This window comes from Dermochelys coriacea, chromosome 2 (genome assembly GCF_009764565.3).
Source record: "Dermochelys coriacea isolate rDerCor1 chromosome 2, rDerCor1.pri.v4, whole genome shotgun sequence".
NCBI classification, from domain to species: Eukaryota; Metazoa; Chordata; order Testudines; family Dermochelyidae; genus Dermochelys; species Dermochelys coriacea.
The window spans coordinates 98,063,890-98,080,750 of record NC_050069.1 but is presented as its reverse complement, the minus strand read 5'-3'; the positions used below and the strand labels follow the sequence as shown (position 1 = coordinate 98,080,750).

Here is a 16,861-nt window from a genome sequence, read left to right as displayed (position 1 = left end):
GGAAGAAGGGAAGGCCGGAGTGAAGCATGTTTTTTATCCTACTTAGGAGGAGTGCAGAAGGCACTCCCCCTCTGCATGTCGAGAACTCCACTGCAGAGCCTGTCTCACACACTAAGCACTAAGCTGGGTGGCGCAGCTGCACAATGTCCCCAGCATGGGGCCCCAGAATATCCTGATTAACTGCACCTATTTCTTTGTGTATTTATCCATTCTCACCCAGACTGATTAAAAACCAAATGACAGTAGGAGCTTGAATGTATTCATAAGAGCCAGAAATGTAGGGGGAACCAAACAATTGCAACGGTTACTAGACAGATGTAAATGTGACAGATCATCAGTGAAAGTGCATCTTCACTTGATCTTCCTGTATTAACATTTCAGCCCAGATTCAAAGTATTAAAAGTGTAAAGCACTCACCTGCTTTTCAAATGATTAAGCTGAATCTGTAAATTGTCATTTGCCTCTGTCTGCTCATCCAGAGATCGCTGTAGCTTTCGAATCTGGTTTAGTGAATCATCGAGCTGAAAGCAAACAGACCTGATTGGTTTTGAAATGTACCACACATGTTTTTACCATGAGTGTTATTATAATAGACACAAATAACATCCACTGATATTTGAGGTTAATTTTTTTTAAAGTTACATTTGTGTTTAAGATTTTATCACACATGTGTTTTATTCTCTCTCACAAGCACACAGAATCAGGATCCTTTTTTGTAGTAAGGACAGATAACATTGTACTCAGTGCTAAATGTTTTATTTCCTACACATCTTTGTGAAATACATGAAATATCCTATTTTCTTAGCTTTTTTGTTAAAGCATCACAAAGTTTTATGGACAATAAGGAATAACCTAGAACATTTATTCTAATTATGTATGAGGATATTTTATCTATCTTTGTATATTTCCCCTAGTTGGTATGCTGCTGTCAATAAAGTACCTGCCAAATAACTGGAAAAGCAATAAAATGCAATCATGGTTTAAAAATAAGGTCACAAGTAGCTTTCTCTGTAGAATTCTAATTTGACTTCTATTAAACTTGTAGAATGAAACCTGATAACAGGTGAAAGTCAACCAACTTCTAGTTGTTGTTACAAACCCACCGAGGCATAGACAGCATTTTAGTAAGGGGCTCCCATAAGTGTTCTCTCTGAGCCTGTGATAAATCTCCATGTCCCAAGGCTTTGTGCGCTTGTAGGAAGGAGTCTTGAGGGACTGGAGAATCTATTCATTCTCCCAATTAAACCAAAGAAAAGTTAATTGTCTCCCAAGACAACAAAATTTGGCAATCAAGTTTATCTAAAGCTGCTCTCTGTGGGAGGAAAAAAGCTTACATTTTTGTTCCTTAAAAATGTGTTCAACTGGGTCAATTTCAAATGGAGGGCGCAGGGTGACAGATAAAGGCCTGTTGGTAGGTCTATGGATATAAAGTTAGCTCTGACACAAATTGCCTTGCACCAAATGGCAGATGCTTGCAGAATAACCTGGTCCATTTCTAATGAAAATAAATAGGTTGCTGTCAAAGTATTTTTTTATAACCTCCTAGGATAAATAATCTTTTTCAAGGATAATTTAGCAGTATCCCAATGGAGTTTATCCTCTCAGCTACTCCCCTGAACCCAGTATTCCCTTAAATCTGTTGGGAACATATTAAATGGGAGGCTTGCAGGCACCCCCAAAGATACCTCTAGATCACAGGTTTTATAAACATAGGCTCCTCCCAGGCTTGCTTTTTTATTTCAGTTTGTACAAGATTTACTAAGCATCCAGTGCTGCAGGCCCTAATTACACAATTTAAAATTCACAGGAAATAACTACCTGCAAACAAAATAGCACCTCTATAGAGCACGTAGAACCTTCCAGCCTTCAACTCACACTTTCCCCAAACCCCAGAAAAATAGGTGGGCTTTGCAGCATGCTAGCAAATTAATAGATCTGGGTTCTGACAGCCCAATATAGAGACACAATTCCAAAAGGCAAAGTTCACTCACACCAGCCAGCCAGTCACCTCTTCCCTTTTAGACAGGGTAGCTCAGACTTGTTCTCAGCAGAAGCAGTACTGAATGGGAAAAAAAGGTGGAGTCTCAGAGTTTGTCTTTACTAAAACTTTACTAAAACATGCTGTAGCATGTTATACGGTGCTAACCACCACGTTCTAAAATACTAGTGTGGACTTTAGCATGTACTGAGCTGGTCAAATCAAAGCAAGTGGGGGAGTGTAGGCTTCAACATGATTAGGTTAGCATCTGTTAAAGTTGCCTTTGCCTACACTAGCAGTTTAGAATGAACCTGCTGGCCAACACCATTCTAACTCCACACTGTTTATCCAAAGCCTCAGAAGACCAGAGAGATGGTAAACCAAACTCTTTAGGGCTTGAGAGGTTAAAACAAATTCCTTGAGCTCAAAATTGGCAAACCTAGAAAGAGTCTTCAGCAAACTCTCTCCCACTCAGGATTTACAGTTTTGGAAAAGAGTCACACTGAATTTTAGGGAACACACACAGTGCAGTGAAGTTTAAGGCAGTGGTCTCCAAACTGCGGTGCGCAAGACGATCCCAGGGGGTGCATGGCAGCAGGTGCGCCGCTGGACAGCACTCCACCGTTTTTTTCTTTGACGGCAGCTCTGCATGTTCACGGCTGGTGTTCACCTCTGGCGGCCCGCCTGCGGCAGTTCTTCCGGTCTTCACCCTGGGGGTGCGCGAGCCAAAATGTTTGGAGACCACTGGTTTAAGGGACTGTGAAACCACCCCTTATAACCTTCCCCAAAAAGAGTTGGCAACACTTGTTTTAAGCAATACAGTAAATTTCATTTTAATTCTCTTGTTCCACTTATTGTGATCCCCAAAAGTATCTAATCTATCTACAGGAATTCTGAGTTACATGTAATCTTGGTACTTGAGCCCTTGATCCAACAAAAAACTAAAGAATGTACATAGTCCTATTATTTCCACTGGGACTACATACATGCTTAAAGTTGCGGTTGTGCTAAAGTCCTTTGCGAGATATGGGTCTAAGTACAAGGATCCAAGTACAACTGGAGAATGATATTTTAACTTTATGTAAGGGGACTATTGCCCCCTTACTAACACTCAGTTGGGGTGTTTTAGTTGCTAGCTCCCAGTACTAAAAGAGGGAATGGTCGATGGGGAATCAGGACATTGAGACTGCTCCATGTCAGCCTGAATGACAGGGCGGGCAGGCTAATCAGGGAGTCAGGAGGCAAGGGGGGTCCCACCCTCCGTGTGAGATGGAATTGCCTGTGTCAGACAGAGTGGGGCCGAGCTAAGAAAAAACAGGGGCCCAAGCTGAGCTGGGGAGCAGAGCTGTGCCAGATCCAGAGGGACCAGAAAAGCAGCCCAGAGAGAGCAGACCCTGTGCTGGGAGCAGAGCTGCAGCCCCAAAGCCAGAGGTACAGCCCAGAGAGAGCAGACTTGTCCTGGGAAGAGAGCTGCAGCAACCAGAGCCAGAGGGACCAGAGAAGCAGCCCAGAGAGCTGGAAGCAGAGCAGCAGCCTGCTGAGACAGAGTGGAGTTGGAACTGGGTCTGGGTCTGGAGCAGTCCGGAGCCGGGTGTGGTGAGCAACTGGGGAGAGCGAGGGGGACCCTGGGCAGTGGGCCCAGCACAGGGAGACAACTCAGCCAGGAGGCTCTGCAGGCCACGCTCAGAGGGGGATTGGTAACCCTGACAGGGCGGGGCAACGCTGGGAAGAAGGGCCCTGCCACCTAGAACCTGAGAGTCTGTGGCCATCACCAGAGCGAGTGTCCAACCCACAACATCCCTGCAGCACAGCCAGGGCCTCAGAAGAAGGCCTGTGACTTGCAAGGAACAGACTGTGAACTGCCCCATTCCAGAGACACTGTGTGTGATGTTCCCTGCCACAGAGCGGGTTGATGTGTTTCCTTTAACCTTTCCCATTTTTCCTAATTCTTTTAAAAATTAATTGTTGATTAAATAACTTGCATTTGCTTTAACTTTTATGTAATGATCAGTGGGTCAGAGAAGTGCCCAGTGTAGAGAGAGGACCCCGGAGTGGGGACACCCTAGCCCCTGTCCTACATGACCACAGCAGAGTTGGGGGTCGAGTCCCCCAGAAATCCTGGGCCCAGCCTTGTTGGGGTTACGAGGACTCTGCCAGACACGAGAGTGGAAGGGGAGTCCTCAAGGGCAGGGAGGCCACCGGGTAAAGGAAGTGGGAGCGAGAACTCGGATCCTTTCGCTAGCCCACTTCACCGGGGTTGTGAAGAAGCCAGGAAAGTTCCCCACAATAGTGGGACTATTCCCCCGCTTACATTTATCTTTGCAGTGCAATGTTGCAGTGTTATAAGAAGCCTTACCATATAAGAATGCTTACCATTACACATATCCTATTCCTATCAATGGCAGTTATATGCAGACTAAGGGTAGTATATGGTCCACGGTGACTGATATTGCTAATCAATAGCTTTCTATTGTAGTGAAAAGCATTGTGGTGGTGAAGAGAGAGAGAAAAAGAAAGAACTCTCTTTCTGAAATGTTAATATCAATAATCTTAGTTCACAGCATTTCTATGGGAATAATTACTGGCTGGAATTAATGGTACACTGCACTTTCAGCTAGCTAGCCATTTCATCAGCAGGAAATGCCTTGAACTTTATTCACAATATTGTCTTATTCCTATTGTGGTCAGTTTATAAAGGCTGCCATTAAATCATGCTCACAGCAAAGTGTTAGTTACCTGAAACATGAGACATTAACACAACGATAACTTGTACATGAAAGAGTCCAGAACGGATATTCATTTTTCTTTTTTAAGTGACAAGTGTTTGAACTTTCTCAACTATCTTTTATCATGTTCATATGCCTTTAATAATTGCTTCAACGTCTCAGTTTTACCTGGTTTTCCTATGAATTCTTTCTGATCAAGGCACTGCAGCCAAGTTTGTCACTTAGGGATAGGTTTTAATTTTTCCATCTTTGAAAGGTGAAAGGTGATTTGTTGCATCTTTCATCATTTTTTTTTCTAAGATGCATAACTTGTTTGCAGCAAAGCAAGCCAGAATCGTCACTTATTTTTACTTTCTATCTTTGTAGCGACAAGCTCCAGAATAAAAACTACTAATGAGATTACTCAGATTAATCATGTTCAAAATTACTTGGTTTAAAGTGGTCTGATTCAACATGCTCACAGCAGAGGAGCTTCCTTGTGACTGCTATGGGGTATGGTTTGACCCCATACTCTTTGGGCATCTGATTCAGTCATCTGAGGCCTCTTATTTTACTAACAATTTGCAGAAAGCTCAGCACTACAGAAAACTTTAGAACCAAATTATTATAAATGACCTCTATTTTCTTAGATGTCTTTTTTTTGATTTGGTACTTACATTCTCTCTACCTAAATACCTCCTCCAGTTTCAACTGGATGCAGTGTTTTAACTCTGTTTTCAGTTCTAATTTCTTATGTATTGCTGTGTACAGCTCAACAGCTGTTATTCCATGCTTCCATTTACCCATGTGTAAAATGGATATATTGTGTTTCACAAGATCTTTAACAACTACTGACGTGTACGATTTTGCCACTTTTGCAAGTCTATAGATGTGGCTAAATGGAGGGGAAAAAAGAAATTGTGATTTTCTTTTGGGGTAGGAGGGCACAGTAGTTGTATTTCTTGCAGATTAGCATACTTTTACTACATGATACGTCTAGTAATTTTTTTTCAATCTCAAGGTATGAATTTTAAAAAGATCCCAAATAAACTGTGGCAGTAAGATAAACAAGCATTTTTTATAATCACACATCCTCTATCCAATAAAATGATTTCTTCTAAACATCATTGTTTAATTTAATAGAAACAATATCAACTTTTTTGGTTGTCACTTTTTCTTATTATAGCCAGTGCTGAATTTTCCATTGGAATGTGGGATATGGGGGGAGGGAGAGGGTGAACTGAAAATGTAGTATCTGCAATGTCAAAAGCTTCCACAGGAAATTTTCATTTTCCATTGGGAAAACAGAAATGAAATATTTTGTTTTGGGTTGGTGTGATATTGTCCAATTAAAATATAATCATGCAAATCACCATTGCTACCACTGTTATGTAATTGCGACTAATCTTATACAAAGTGTAACATATGGCCAGAAAGGGTTAAGCAGTTTGCAGGCTGAATGACCCAAAGCCAACCTTTAAAAACATATTAGAAAGTATATGAATGTTAATTAGGGCCATTCAATGCTAGATAGGCTAGAAATTTGAAGTACAAACCTGTATTTTAAGATAATTAGAGGTGATAAGAAAAGGAGTACTTGTGGCACCTTAGAGACTAACAAATTTGTTAGTCTCTAAGGTGCCACAAGTACTCCTTTTCTTTTTGCGAATACAGACTAACACGGCTGCTACTCTGAAACCTTAGAGGTGATAGTAATTGTGTGTATTAGATACTAGCCATGTAAACAGGCAATTCTTGTCTGTCACTATAACTATTAATTTCAAGATCAACAGGGAATATTAACATTTAGATGAATCTTGGGTGAAATAATGTCATTATCTATAAGTCTCTTTGAAGCCTAATGGGTAAATTGCCCTATGTTAATTTCTGTAACTAATTACTGGTGGTGTTTAGGAAACAGAAGGTTACATCAAAAGCCTATTGTTTATCCAGGACTGTATGGTCAAGTGCATGCTAGAACACTGTATAAAAGACCCTTGGGTCCTGATCCTGTTTATCTCAGATCAGCTTAGGCTTCATCAGGGGAAATTTGAGTCACAAGATTGAGATCCCAGTCCTAAACTGAAACTCTGAATATGATATTGGACACTGGACTATAACCTATGGACTAAATTATAAAAGAACTCCTTGCAACTACAAAGCTCACCATCTCTGCTATGAATTTGAACCTCAAGAATTATACTCATGCCTGTATGTATACTGATCTTTTAATCAACACTTCCTCTTTTATTTTTTTTAAATACATTTTAGTTAGTTCGTAAGAATTGGCTGTAAGCATGTATTTGGGTAAGATATGGAATATTCATTAAACTGGGAGGTTGTGTGTCTGATTCATTGGATTGGTAGAATTTTTTTTATGATGAATAAGATTTTCATTAATCCTCATCACATTTGACATGGGTGTCCAGGTGGAGGCCTGAAGCTGAGTTACTTTAAGGGAACTGTGTTATTGATGTCTGAGTAACCAGTGAGGTATAATAGAAGCTGTTTTGTGCTGGCTTGGTAAATTTAAGTTTTGGAATATCTACCAGCTTTGGGGATTGCCTGCCCCATTCTGTGCAGTTCACTCTAACTGAGTGACCTCAGCTGGCTCCTCTGGGCCTCCAGTCACAGTTGGTTGGACACAAATTAAAATATTTGTGTTTGTTGAACTGACACATAGCATTTCATTCTGAGTTTGTTCCACCTCAAAATTCCTGATGATTTGGCATTCACAACTGAGTCCTGTAGATTTAAAGAACTTGAGGTGACCCCTACATCTGACCTTAAGATCACAGGGGAATTTTAAAAGTGGCAGATGAGACCAAATCTGAGCTACCCTGTAGTCTCTATTTCCCCCTTGATAATAGAATGGCACAAATAGAGTTTTGTGGTGAAAAAGTGTGTTATGACCCAACGCCAACATATCTTGGTCTCATTCTTGACTGCACACTATCCTTTCATGACCACTTCAAGAAAGTAGTCTTAAAGGTAAGACGCGCATCATCACTATTCAAAAGTTAGCGAGAACAAGCTGGGGATCAACTGCTCTGGTGCTATGAATGTCAGCCTTGGCCCTGGTGTAATCAATTGAAGAGTACTGTGCACCAGTGTGGACAAGAAGCTGTCACACCCAATTTATGGATGGGCAGCGGAATCAGACCATGTGAATCATCAAGTGAACTTTAAAATCAACATTTCTACTGTTACTTTCTGTATTAGCAAACACTGAACTCCTCCAGCTATCTGTCAAGATATAGCCCTAGCACCAGAACTTAAATGCACCAAAAATTAGTCAGAACTTCCCATTGGAGAGGTTATGGATAGCATATGAAAATTGAAAAAAACACTATGGATCACATGTGACCACCTCATGGCTCTGGATCTGGCCAGGGAATGGCAGTGTCTGGACCTCATCTACTGTTCCAAACAAGTACATTATTACTTACTCAACAAGCCGCCCAATGGTTTTGACCTGCAGACTTTGGACCACATTGAACAGCATCTGAACAAACCATGGAAGATGCAGCTAGTTGATGGATAAGTAGAAAATCAAAAACTCCCCATTGTGCAACTGTTGTGAGAACATCCAAAGCATCCAGGGATAGCCAATGGTAGTCAGGCTGCATTGCTGTCTGAAGACAGGTCAGAGTGTTGTGGGCAGATCTCCACTGACCCAGTGGTGGAACACTCCACTACTGCTAGGGCCCTGGGCTGGGACCCCAGTGGAGTTGGGTGGAACAAGGTCCCTCTACCCCCTGCTACCCCTGGGGTGGCAGTCTCCCCACCTTCAGCCACGAGGCCACGGTTGGTCTACCATCTGCCTAGTTAGGATGCTAGACTGGTACTCACCCCCGCCTGAGCCCTAGACTGTTTGGTACCCAACTCTGCTTGGGGGCTCGGGATCATAGACTACTGATTGCTGCCTGAGGTAAGAGCCTCAGACTGTTTGGTGCCCCACCCCACCTGGGCCTGGGCTCCTAGTACTCCCTGCTCTACTCTGCCTGAAGAGTTGAACCCTAGAGACAGGTAACTTCTCCCTTGTACAGACTGCCATTCCAGATATGTGACAGCAGAGGCATGGCCTCCCTCGGAGGGATGCCTACAAGTTACTAGTCATATTTTATCTGAAATAGTTTACAGTTAAAATCAAAATCAATCAAACAGATTACCTCTGTTTTACAGATCTTGCTACTCTGATTCCTTGACACTGGGCTCACTGAAGTCAATGAGAGTTCAGCACGCTCACACACACACACACACACACACACACACACGCACGCATGCACGCACATCTTATTTTGTATACTTTCTTTGGGCCAAATCCTGATTCCAAAGAATTCACTGGGAAAACTCCATAAGAGGGCTTTCTTCCTTGAATGGCTGACTGTTCTCAGTTGCTTTCCCTCAAAAGAATTCACTCTGAAGAAGAACAAGCTTCTGCCCATTCACTTCAGGAGTTTGCTTATTGGGGCCCACAAGACTGTCTAGGAAGAGGAGTTTTCAGAACGGAGCTTCCAAATTCCATGAAAGCCACCAGTAGTGGTCTGCATACATCTTAATATCTTTAATAAAGGCAGATAGTGTCCATTTTGCAGAAAGCATGGTAGTGTTTCTGATCAGGGAACTCTGTCTCAAAGAGCCAGGAAGCCTATCATACCAACACTCTAAAAAGCTGAAAGTGGTACTATGGTGATTAGGTAACACAGAGCACCATGGTGACAGCCAGGTTATTTTTGAGCAATGCTGTCAGACAGTGGCATAATAACAGAGACTGATCCTCTGAGATCAGAGAGAAGTACTTATCACCTTGCAGGACTAAACAAAGAAAATAACTAAAATACACATTTTCAAATGGATGGTAAACTTAAATGCAGACTAAATGTGATTTTTTTTTAAACCTAAGCTGCATGCATCCTTGAAAAGGTTATGGCATCAATGAGAGAACAGTAAAAACATGCTGGCTGATTATTTCCTTTCTAATCTATATTAGAGGGAAAATAAAGGCATCTGTAAAAAAACAATATATAATGAAAGAAAGGGGAGGTTGATAGTAATGAATATAAACCAGAAGCTAGGAACTGTAGAAAATCAATAAGGGAAGCAAAGGAACACAAAGAGAAATCTATGGACAATAGGCAGGAGTATTTTAAGTATATTAAGACAAAAATAATCCTAACAGTGGTATTGGTCCATTACTAGAGAGTAATGGTAGAATTAACAACAATGCAGAAAAGTTGGGATTGTTCAATAAGTATTCTGTTCCGTATTTGGAGAAAAAACAGATGATGTTGTCATATGAATATAATTATGATGCTCTTTCCTTTCCAATAGTATCTCAGGAGGATGCTACTAAAGGCAGACATTTTAAAATCAGCAGGTCTGGATAACTTGCATTTTTAAAAGAGTTTTAAAAGAGCTGGCTGGCAAGCTCATTGGATCTTTAATGTTGATTTTCAGTAAGTTATGGAACTCTGGGGAAGTTGCAGAAGACTGGGAAAAGCTAATCCTGTGTCAATATTTAAAAGGGGTAAATTGGATAACCTTGGTAATTGCAGCCTCTTAGTCTGACATCAATCCCAAGTACGATAATGGAGCGGTTGATACAGTACTCAATAAATTAAAATTAAAGGAGGGTAAAATAACTAACACCAATCAAAATGGCGTTATGGAAAGTAGATCCTCTCAAACTAACTTGATTTTTTTATGAGTTTGCTTGATAAAAGTACTAGTAATGGCGTAATATACTTAGACTTTTGTAAGGCATTTTACTTGGTACCGCATGACATTTTAATTTCAAAAAAATTAGAATGATATAAAATTAACAAGGCATACAATGGGTTAAAAACTGGCTAACTGATAGGCCTTACATTCTAACTGTAAATATGGAATCATCACTGAGCAGGTGTATTTCTAGTGGGATCCTGCAGAGATCAGTTCTTGTTCCTATGTTGTTTAACATTTTTCTTAATGATCTAGAAGAAAACAAAATCACTGATAAAGTCTGCAGACACATAAAGATAGAAGGCATGATAAATAATGAAGACACGTCTCTGATACAGACAGACCTGGATTTGTATACAAGCTGGGCATTAGCAAACAATGTGTGTTTTAATACAGCTAAATGTAAATGTATATGTCTAGGAATAAATAATGCAGGTCATGCTTATAGCATGGGGGACTTTATCCTGGGAAATAGTGACTCTAAAAAAGATTTGGGGTCATGGTGGATAGTGAGCTGAACATGACTGCCCCTCTAGGCCACAGCCTGAGCAATGAGTAAAATGCAGTAGTTAGATGCATAAACAGAAGATTCCAGAGGAGATCCTGGCAATTACAGGCTAATGAGCCTAATTTCAAGTAAAGAAAACTAAGTAGCCATGGGATAAGGGAAGGTCCTTTCATGGATCAGTAATTGATTGAAAAGTAGGAAACAAAGGGTAAGAATGAGTGGTCAGTTTTCACAACGGAGAGGTGAACATCAAGGTCCCTTCAAGGATGTGTACTTGACCTGTGCTGTTTAGCATATTCATTATTTATCTGAAAAACGGAAGTGGCAAAATTTGCAGATGATACAAATTTATTCAAGATAGTTAAATCCAAAGGAGACTGCAAGGAATTACAGAGGATCTTGCAAAACTGCGTGACTGGGTGACAAGATGCCATAGGAAATTCAATGTTGAAAAGCACAAAGTAATGCACATTGGAAAAATAATCCCAACTATTCATATATAATAGTGAGCTCTAAATATCTGTTACCACTCAAGAAAGATCTTGGAGTGGATAGTTTCTGAAAACTTCTACAATGTACAGCAACTGTCAAAAAGGCTAGCAGTATGTTAGGCACTATTAGGCAAGAGAAAAATCTGACAAAGTAATTTAATGCCACTCTATAAATACATAATGTGCCCTCACCTTGAACAATGTACCCAGTTCTGGTCACCCCATCTCAAAACAATATAGTGGAACTGGAAAAATTTCAGATAAGGGCAATAAAGATGAGCAAGTGTATGGAATTACTTCCATATGAGGAGAGATTACAAGGATTAGGCCCTGGGGGGGAAAAACAAGTAATGGGGGATATGATAAAGGTCTATAAAATCATGAATGGTGTGGAAAAAGTGAATAGAGAAGTGTTATTTACCCTTTCCCATAATACATAAGCCACGGTTCACCCGATGAAGTTAATAAGCAGCAGGTTTAATACAAACAAGAGGAAATACTTTTTGCACACAACTAATATGTGGAACTCATTACCATGGGATGTTGTGATGGCCAAATGTATATCTGGGTTAAAAAAACTGTATACGTTCATGGAGGATATGTCCATTAATGGCAACTTGCATTGAGCTACCAAGCTCAGAGAGACCCTAAATCTCTGATTGCTAGAAGCCAGGAGTTGAAGACAGGTGGATCACTCCATAATTGCCTTTGTTCTGTACCCTTCCCTTGAAACATGGGTCATTGTCAGACAGGATACTGGACAAGATGGACCGTGGTCTACTCAGTATGGCAGCTCTTGTCTTTGTATGAGTAGAGAGGTTTTTTTACCTCCTTATTTGGCACTGGTTGTTGCAGAAATACTGTGTCCAGTTTTTGGTGTTCCAATTCAAGAAGGATATTGATAAATTGGAGATGGTTCCTGGGAAAGCGATGAGAATGATTAAAAGATTGGGAAAATACCTTATACTGCTAGACTCAAAGAGCTCTGTTTAGCTTAACAAAGAGAAGGTTAAGTAAGAACTGGATTAGAGTATGTAAGCACTCATATGGGGAACAAGTATTTGACAATGGGCTCTTCAATCTAGCAGACAAAGGTATAGCACACTAAAGTTTGAAGTTGAAGATAGACATAAGATAGACATAGGAAATAAGGTGTAAATTTTTTAACACTGAGGGTAATTAACCATTGGAAAAAACTTATCAAGGGTAGTGGTGGATCCTCCTTTACCAACAATTTTAAAATCAAGATTGCCTTTTTTTCCCCTAACAGATATACTTTAGGAACTACATTGGCGAAATGATCACAATGGTCTCTTCTGCCCTTGGAATCTGTTAATCTATCCCACCAGCCAGAGATATTTGGGCTCTGCCTCTCTTCCTGCAAACATTGGGGAATCCCTAACTACCCAGTTACATAAGCATAAGATTATGTTGTGCTTTGGGAGTGACACAAAGCAGCCAAAACCAATCCTTTGCGCATAGGCTGAAAGGACTACTGGAGACTTGGAAAGTATATTATTTTTGAGCAATATCACATCTTGGTTCAGACTGGTTGCTCAGCAGCCAAGCTGTCAGCTTCAAATAACCTTGGTTGGGATGTGGAAGTAGGTTGGGAAATGGAAGATCCTGTTGGATTGCCAATCCAAGATTTCTACTAAATATTACCTTCTGAGCCATTTTGGAATGATGAGAATGACCAACACTTTTCCCCTTTTGATGTTTTAAATTATTCTTCCTAGTAGTGGAAGGAAGTGGGAGGGAATAACCTATAGAATAAATTGCATCTTCTTTGAGCCACTATATTTGTTGCCAATGATCTCTAATGTGTTCTGCTTGTGAAGCGTCTTGTTTTCATGTTTTGACTGGGTGTGTACTGGTCCATAGCTACCGGGAGTGTAAAATGAAAAAAAAAAGGGGTAGTACTGTAGCTCACTATAATGGTCATATGCATTAACAGGCAAGAGAAAGCTATTAATGTTTGTCACACAGAGTTAGTCTGTGAGTCATTGTTTTCATGAGGAAAGTATGGTCATCGCTAATATAGTCTGTCATCAGGGCTTGGTAGAAATAATAAATGAAGCCTACGATGACACGCATACTTAGTAACATCAGGAAGAAACCCATTTTCTACAAGGGACCGAAAAACATTTGGTAATGTACAATAATAACGATAATTAAGAGGAATGAATAGTATTTATTTTCATGAGCTGACAATGACCATATAGCTGACAAATGGGTAAGAGTAAAGGAGGCATTACGGAGCAATCTTCCGTTACCCCCAACAAAATATAGAGAAAGTAAAGGAGAAAAAGAAAAAATAGCCTGTATGACATTAAGATTTAAGTAACGACAGCCTCCTCAACATTTAAAGTGTTCTCAACAGCAGCGTTCAGGGCTTCAGTGTGCAGCTGTGAAACTTACTGGACTGTAAATACACCTGAGAAGTAAACAAGAACACAGGATAGATGCTTTAGAATACTTTCCCTTCATAAAATGGCCCTTCATCCCAAAGGATTTCAAAAGTACTTTACAAAACTAGATAGGTATGCACAATTGACACATAGCCATCTCTGGGATAAAGAATAGCTCAACTATGCTGCACAACAATATGGGAAAATCTTGAGGAAAAATTCCCATTTTTACAAAAGTGCTACAGAACCTTAGTGACACAAAGCTTAGAAGTCTTAAGTTAAAAGATAGACCCAACTTCCTTTTCCTCCCACCACTTACTTTCTTCATCACTTCTCCATAAATCTGCCTAACAGTTCCTAGTCAGATTTATCCTGCTCTCCAAATTTGCATGCAAGTGTGTGGGTGCATTTTGGTGAGGGAAAGCAAAAGTTTCGTCCAGATGAAGAGTTTCTGGTGGTTTGAGTTAATAAGACTTTTAGTGAAAGTTATGAAAATGTGCATAAGGCATTGTATGCTGAATATATCAAACAGCCAGGGCTGAGCCTCGGCACTTGTAAGCTTGGCCCTTCATAGATCCAGCACCTCTAGGCTTGCTGCATCAGTTATGAATGTAAAATAATTGCTTGAGCCCCAGCACCATTCATTACAAATTAAGCACTGCAAACAACACATTGTGTCTGCAGGTTCTCTGTATTATTTCCCATAAATTTGCATTCACTTTGGAACAGAAATGTCATACCTGTGGAGAATCTCACTACCTACCAAAACAATAAGTTTACAGTCACAAAAGCCACAAAAAATGAGCCTTGTTAGCATAGTCCCCAAGAAATAATAAACCATCTCACATCCAGATGGCTCAGTCACACTAAAGGAGTCAGAGAATAAAGCTCAGTAAAAAAACAGAGTAATTAAGAGCAGGGCAGATACTCACACTATCTTTCCTATTCATGACTTCTGAAATCCCTGAAGTTATAGAATGAATTTCTCAGCAGTTACAGATAAATGGGTGAATGGGTTCTACTTTGTTTATGTATGGAACATATGTCTTAATTTAATAAATCTATTCTGCAGATGCAAAGAAAAGGAGAGCTTGATCCTATATTTTCAGGAAGACATCTGTAGAATTGCACACGTTTATACTGGCCTATAAGAGGGTGGGGCTCTCGCCTCTTGTACTCCCTAAGCAAACAGTCCTTACATACTCCGATAGCCAGTTCAACACTACATGTCTTATTTACAACAGGCTATAAGTGCTAGTTTCCCACAGCATAAGACTTTTACCTTCTCCCCCCCAACCACCTGAGAAACTCTCAGGTCCCTGAACTCCTAGCCTTCCTATCTCTCTTTTAATTTCTTCCAGCTGATGAGATGAATCACCTTGTTACTTGTTTAAACATCCAATCCTTAACCAATTATCTCCTCAATTTGGACCATGTGGGGATGTTTGCAAAGTACACAGAGTAATGAGTCAACCTTAGACTACCCATACTCTTTCACAGGGCCACAATGACACAAGCCTAAGAAAGAAATGAATTTAAGAACAGGGAAAAAGCCAAGGCATCCTGAACAGTCTAAGAGTTAGAGAGGCAGAACCTGAGGAAGTGTAAATTATCAAAGCTTCACTGATTTCAATGAGTCCATGCTAATTTATACCAGTTGAGGTATAGATCATCCCCAGAGTCTTAAATGAAATTCCCCTTTCTTGAAATTAAAAGAAAGATTAGAGAAGCAGAATTTGGCATTCTTCAAAGAATTTGAAAAGGGTATTTCTAGGATAATATCTTCATGACAAGCTATTAGTATATCTAGCGGTAGTTTTAGTTTGATTAGTAATTATTTGTTTAAGGAATTATTTTGCAGTACTTTCTGTGTGCATGCACTTTTCTTTCAGTTATATAGATGTTCATCTCCTGCTTTCATAATCTCAGTATTTTGAGGAAATAGTTCTCCACATTTTATGGTATATATTTTGATAATGTTTTATTTTGTATCTGTTCTTCATGACCATACTTAAGAAAGGAGGGAAGCAATTTAATGGTAATGCCCTTTAAAATATGCTCCTTTTTTAAAAATCAATAAATAACCATAAACACTAGATCTAAACAAAAATTATTTGATGCTACTATGATTTGTCAAATTGTCCCATAAAGTTTGACCCTTGAGTGATTCTGTATGATGACCATTTTATCATTAATATTGCCACTGTTAGACAACTGCTGCAACACATCTTATATAAAGTATGTCATGTAATGTATCAATACAAAAGTTACAATCTATCAAATATAATTATCCTGTTTGTATGCATATATCATCTTTGTGTCTAAAGTTAATATTGACTATATACCAGTATTTCAAATGTGTTTGCTCCTGGGATAACAGCCACAAGGTAGTTTACATCCAGTCTAGTCAGCACATTATGAATGGACCATTCAAGTTGACAGCACATTAAAGAACACTTAACTCTCACAATAGGCTATAGAAGAAGCTCCTCCCTGCCTTGTGAGCCTTCCCATGGATACCATAATCAGATTATGGGTAATGGTTGCTCCTATGAGTCATCAAGCCATGTAAATGCATGTGACTTGCTCATGTGATCCTGGACTCCATCCTGTCCTGCCATTTTTCACAAACTAAGGCTGAGATCTTTTGGGGGGACAGTGAAATTCCCTCTACATTGGAGAACATATAAAAGACTCTGGAAGCATCTCCTTTTTGACTCTTTCTCTTTCCTGCTCTGAGCTCTAGACTTACACTAAAAGGAGCATACGGACTATGGACTGAGAACATTCTAATCTCTTGGAATTATCAGAAACTTTACAAGCCAGCAATCTGTAATATCACTGCTACAAACATTATCCAAGAACTCTGCAATGATTGTATGTATCTGATTTCTTTGACCAGTTTCTCCTTTCTCTTATAAATAACTTTTAGATATTAAAGAATTGGCAAAATGTGATTATTGGGCATGATCTGAGTTATATACTGAACTTGCTATGTGGCTCATCTCTTGAGATTAGAGGACCTCTTCCGTGATGAAACTGGT

General features: G+C 39.9%; 1 protein-coding gene across 1 annotated transcript in view; it reads right to left on the bottom strand.

Annotated features, from left to right (window-relative positions):
* The window catches only part of CCDC102B (coiled-coil domain containing 102B), a 371,099-nt gene that overhangs the window by 77,814 nt on the left and 276,424 nt on the right, over window positions 1-16,861 (bottom strand). The window contains exon 8 of the mRNA XM_038388290.2: window positions 418-521. Within this exon, the coding sequence (XP_038244218.2) occupies window positions 418-521 (104 nt within the window). The remainder of the gene's footprint in view (window positions 1-417; window positions 522-16,861) is intronic.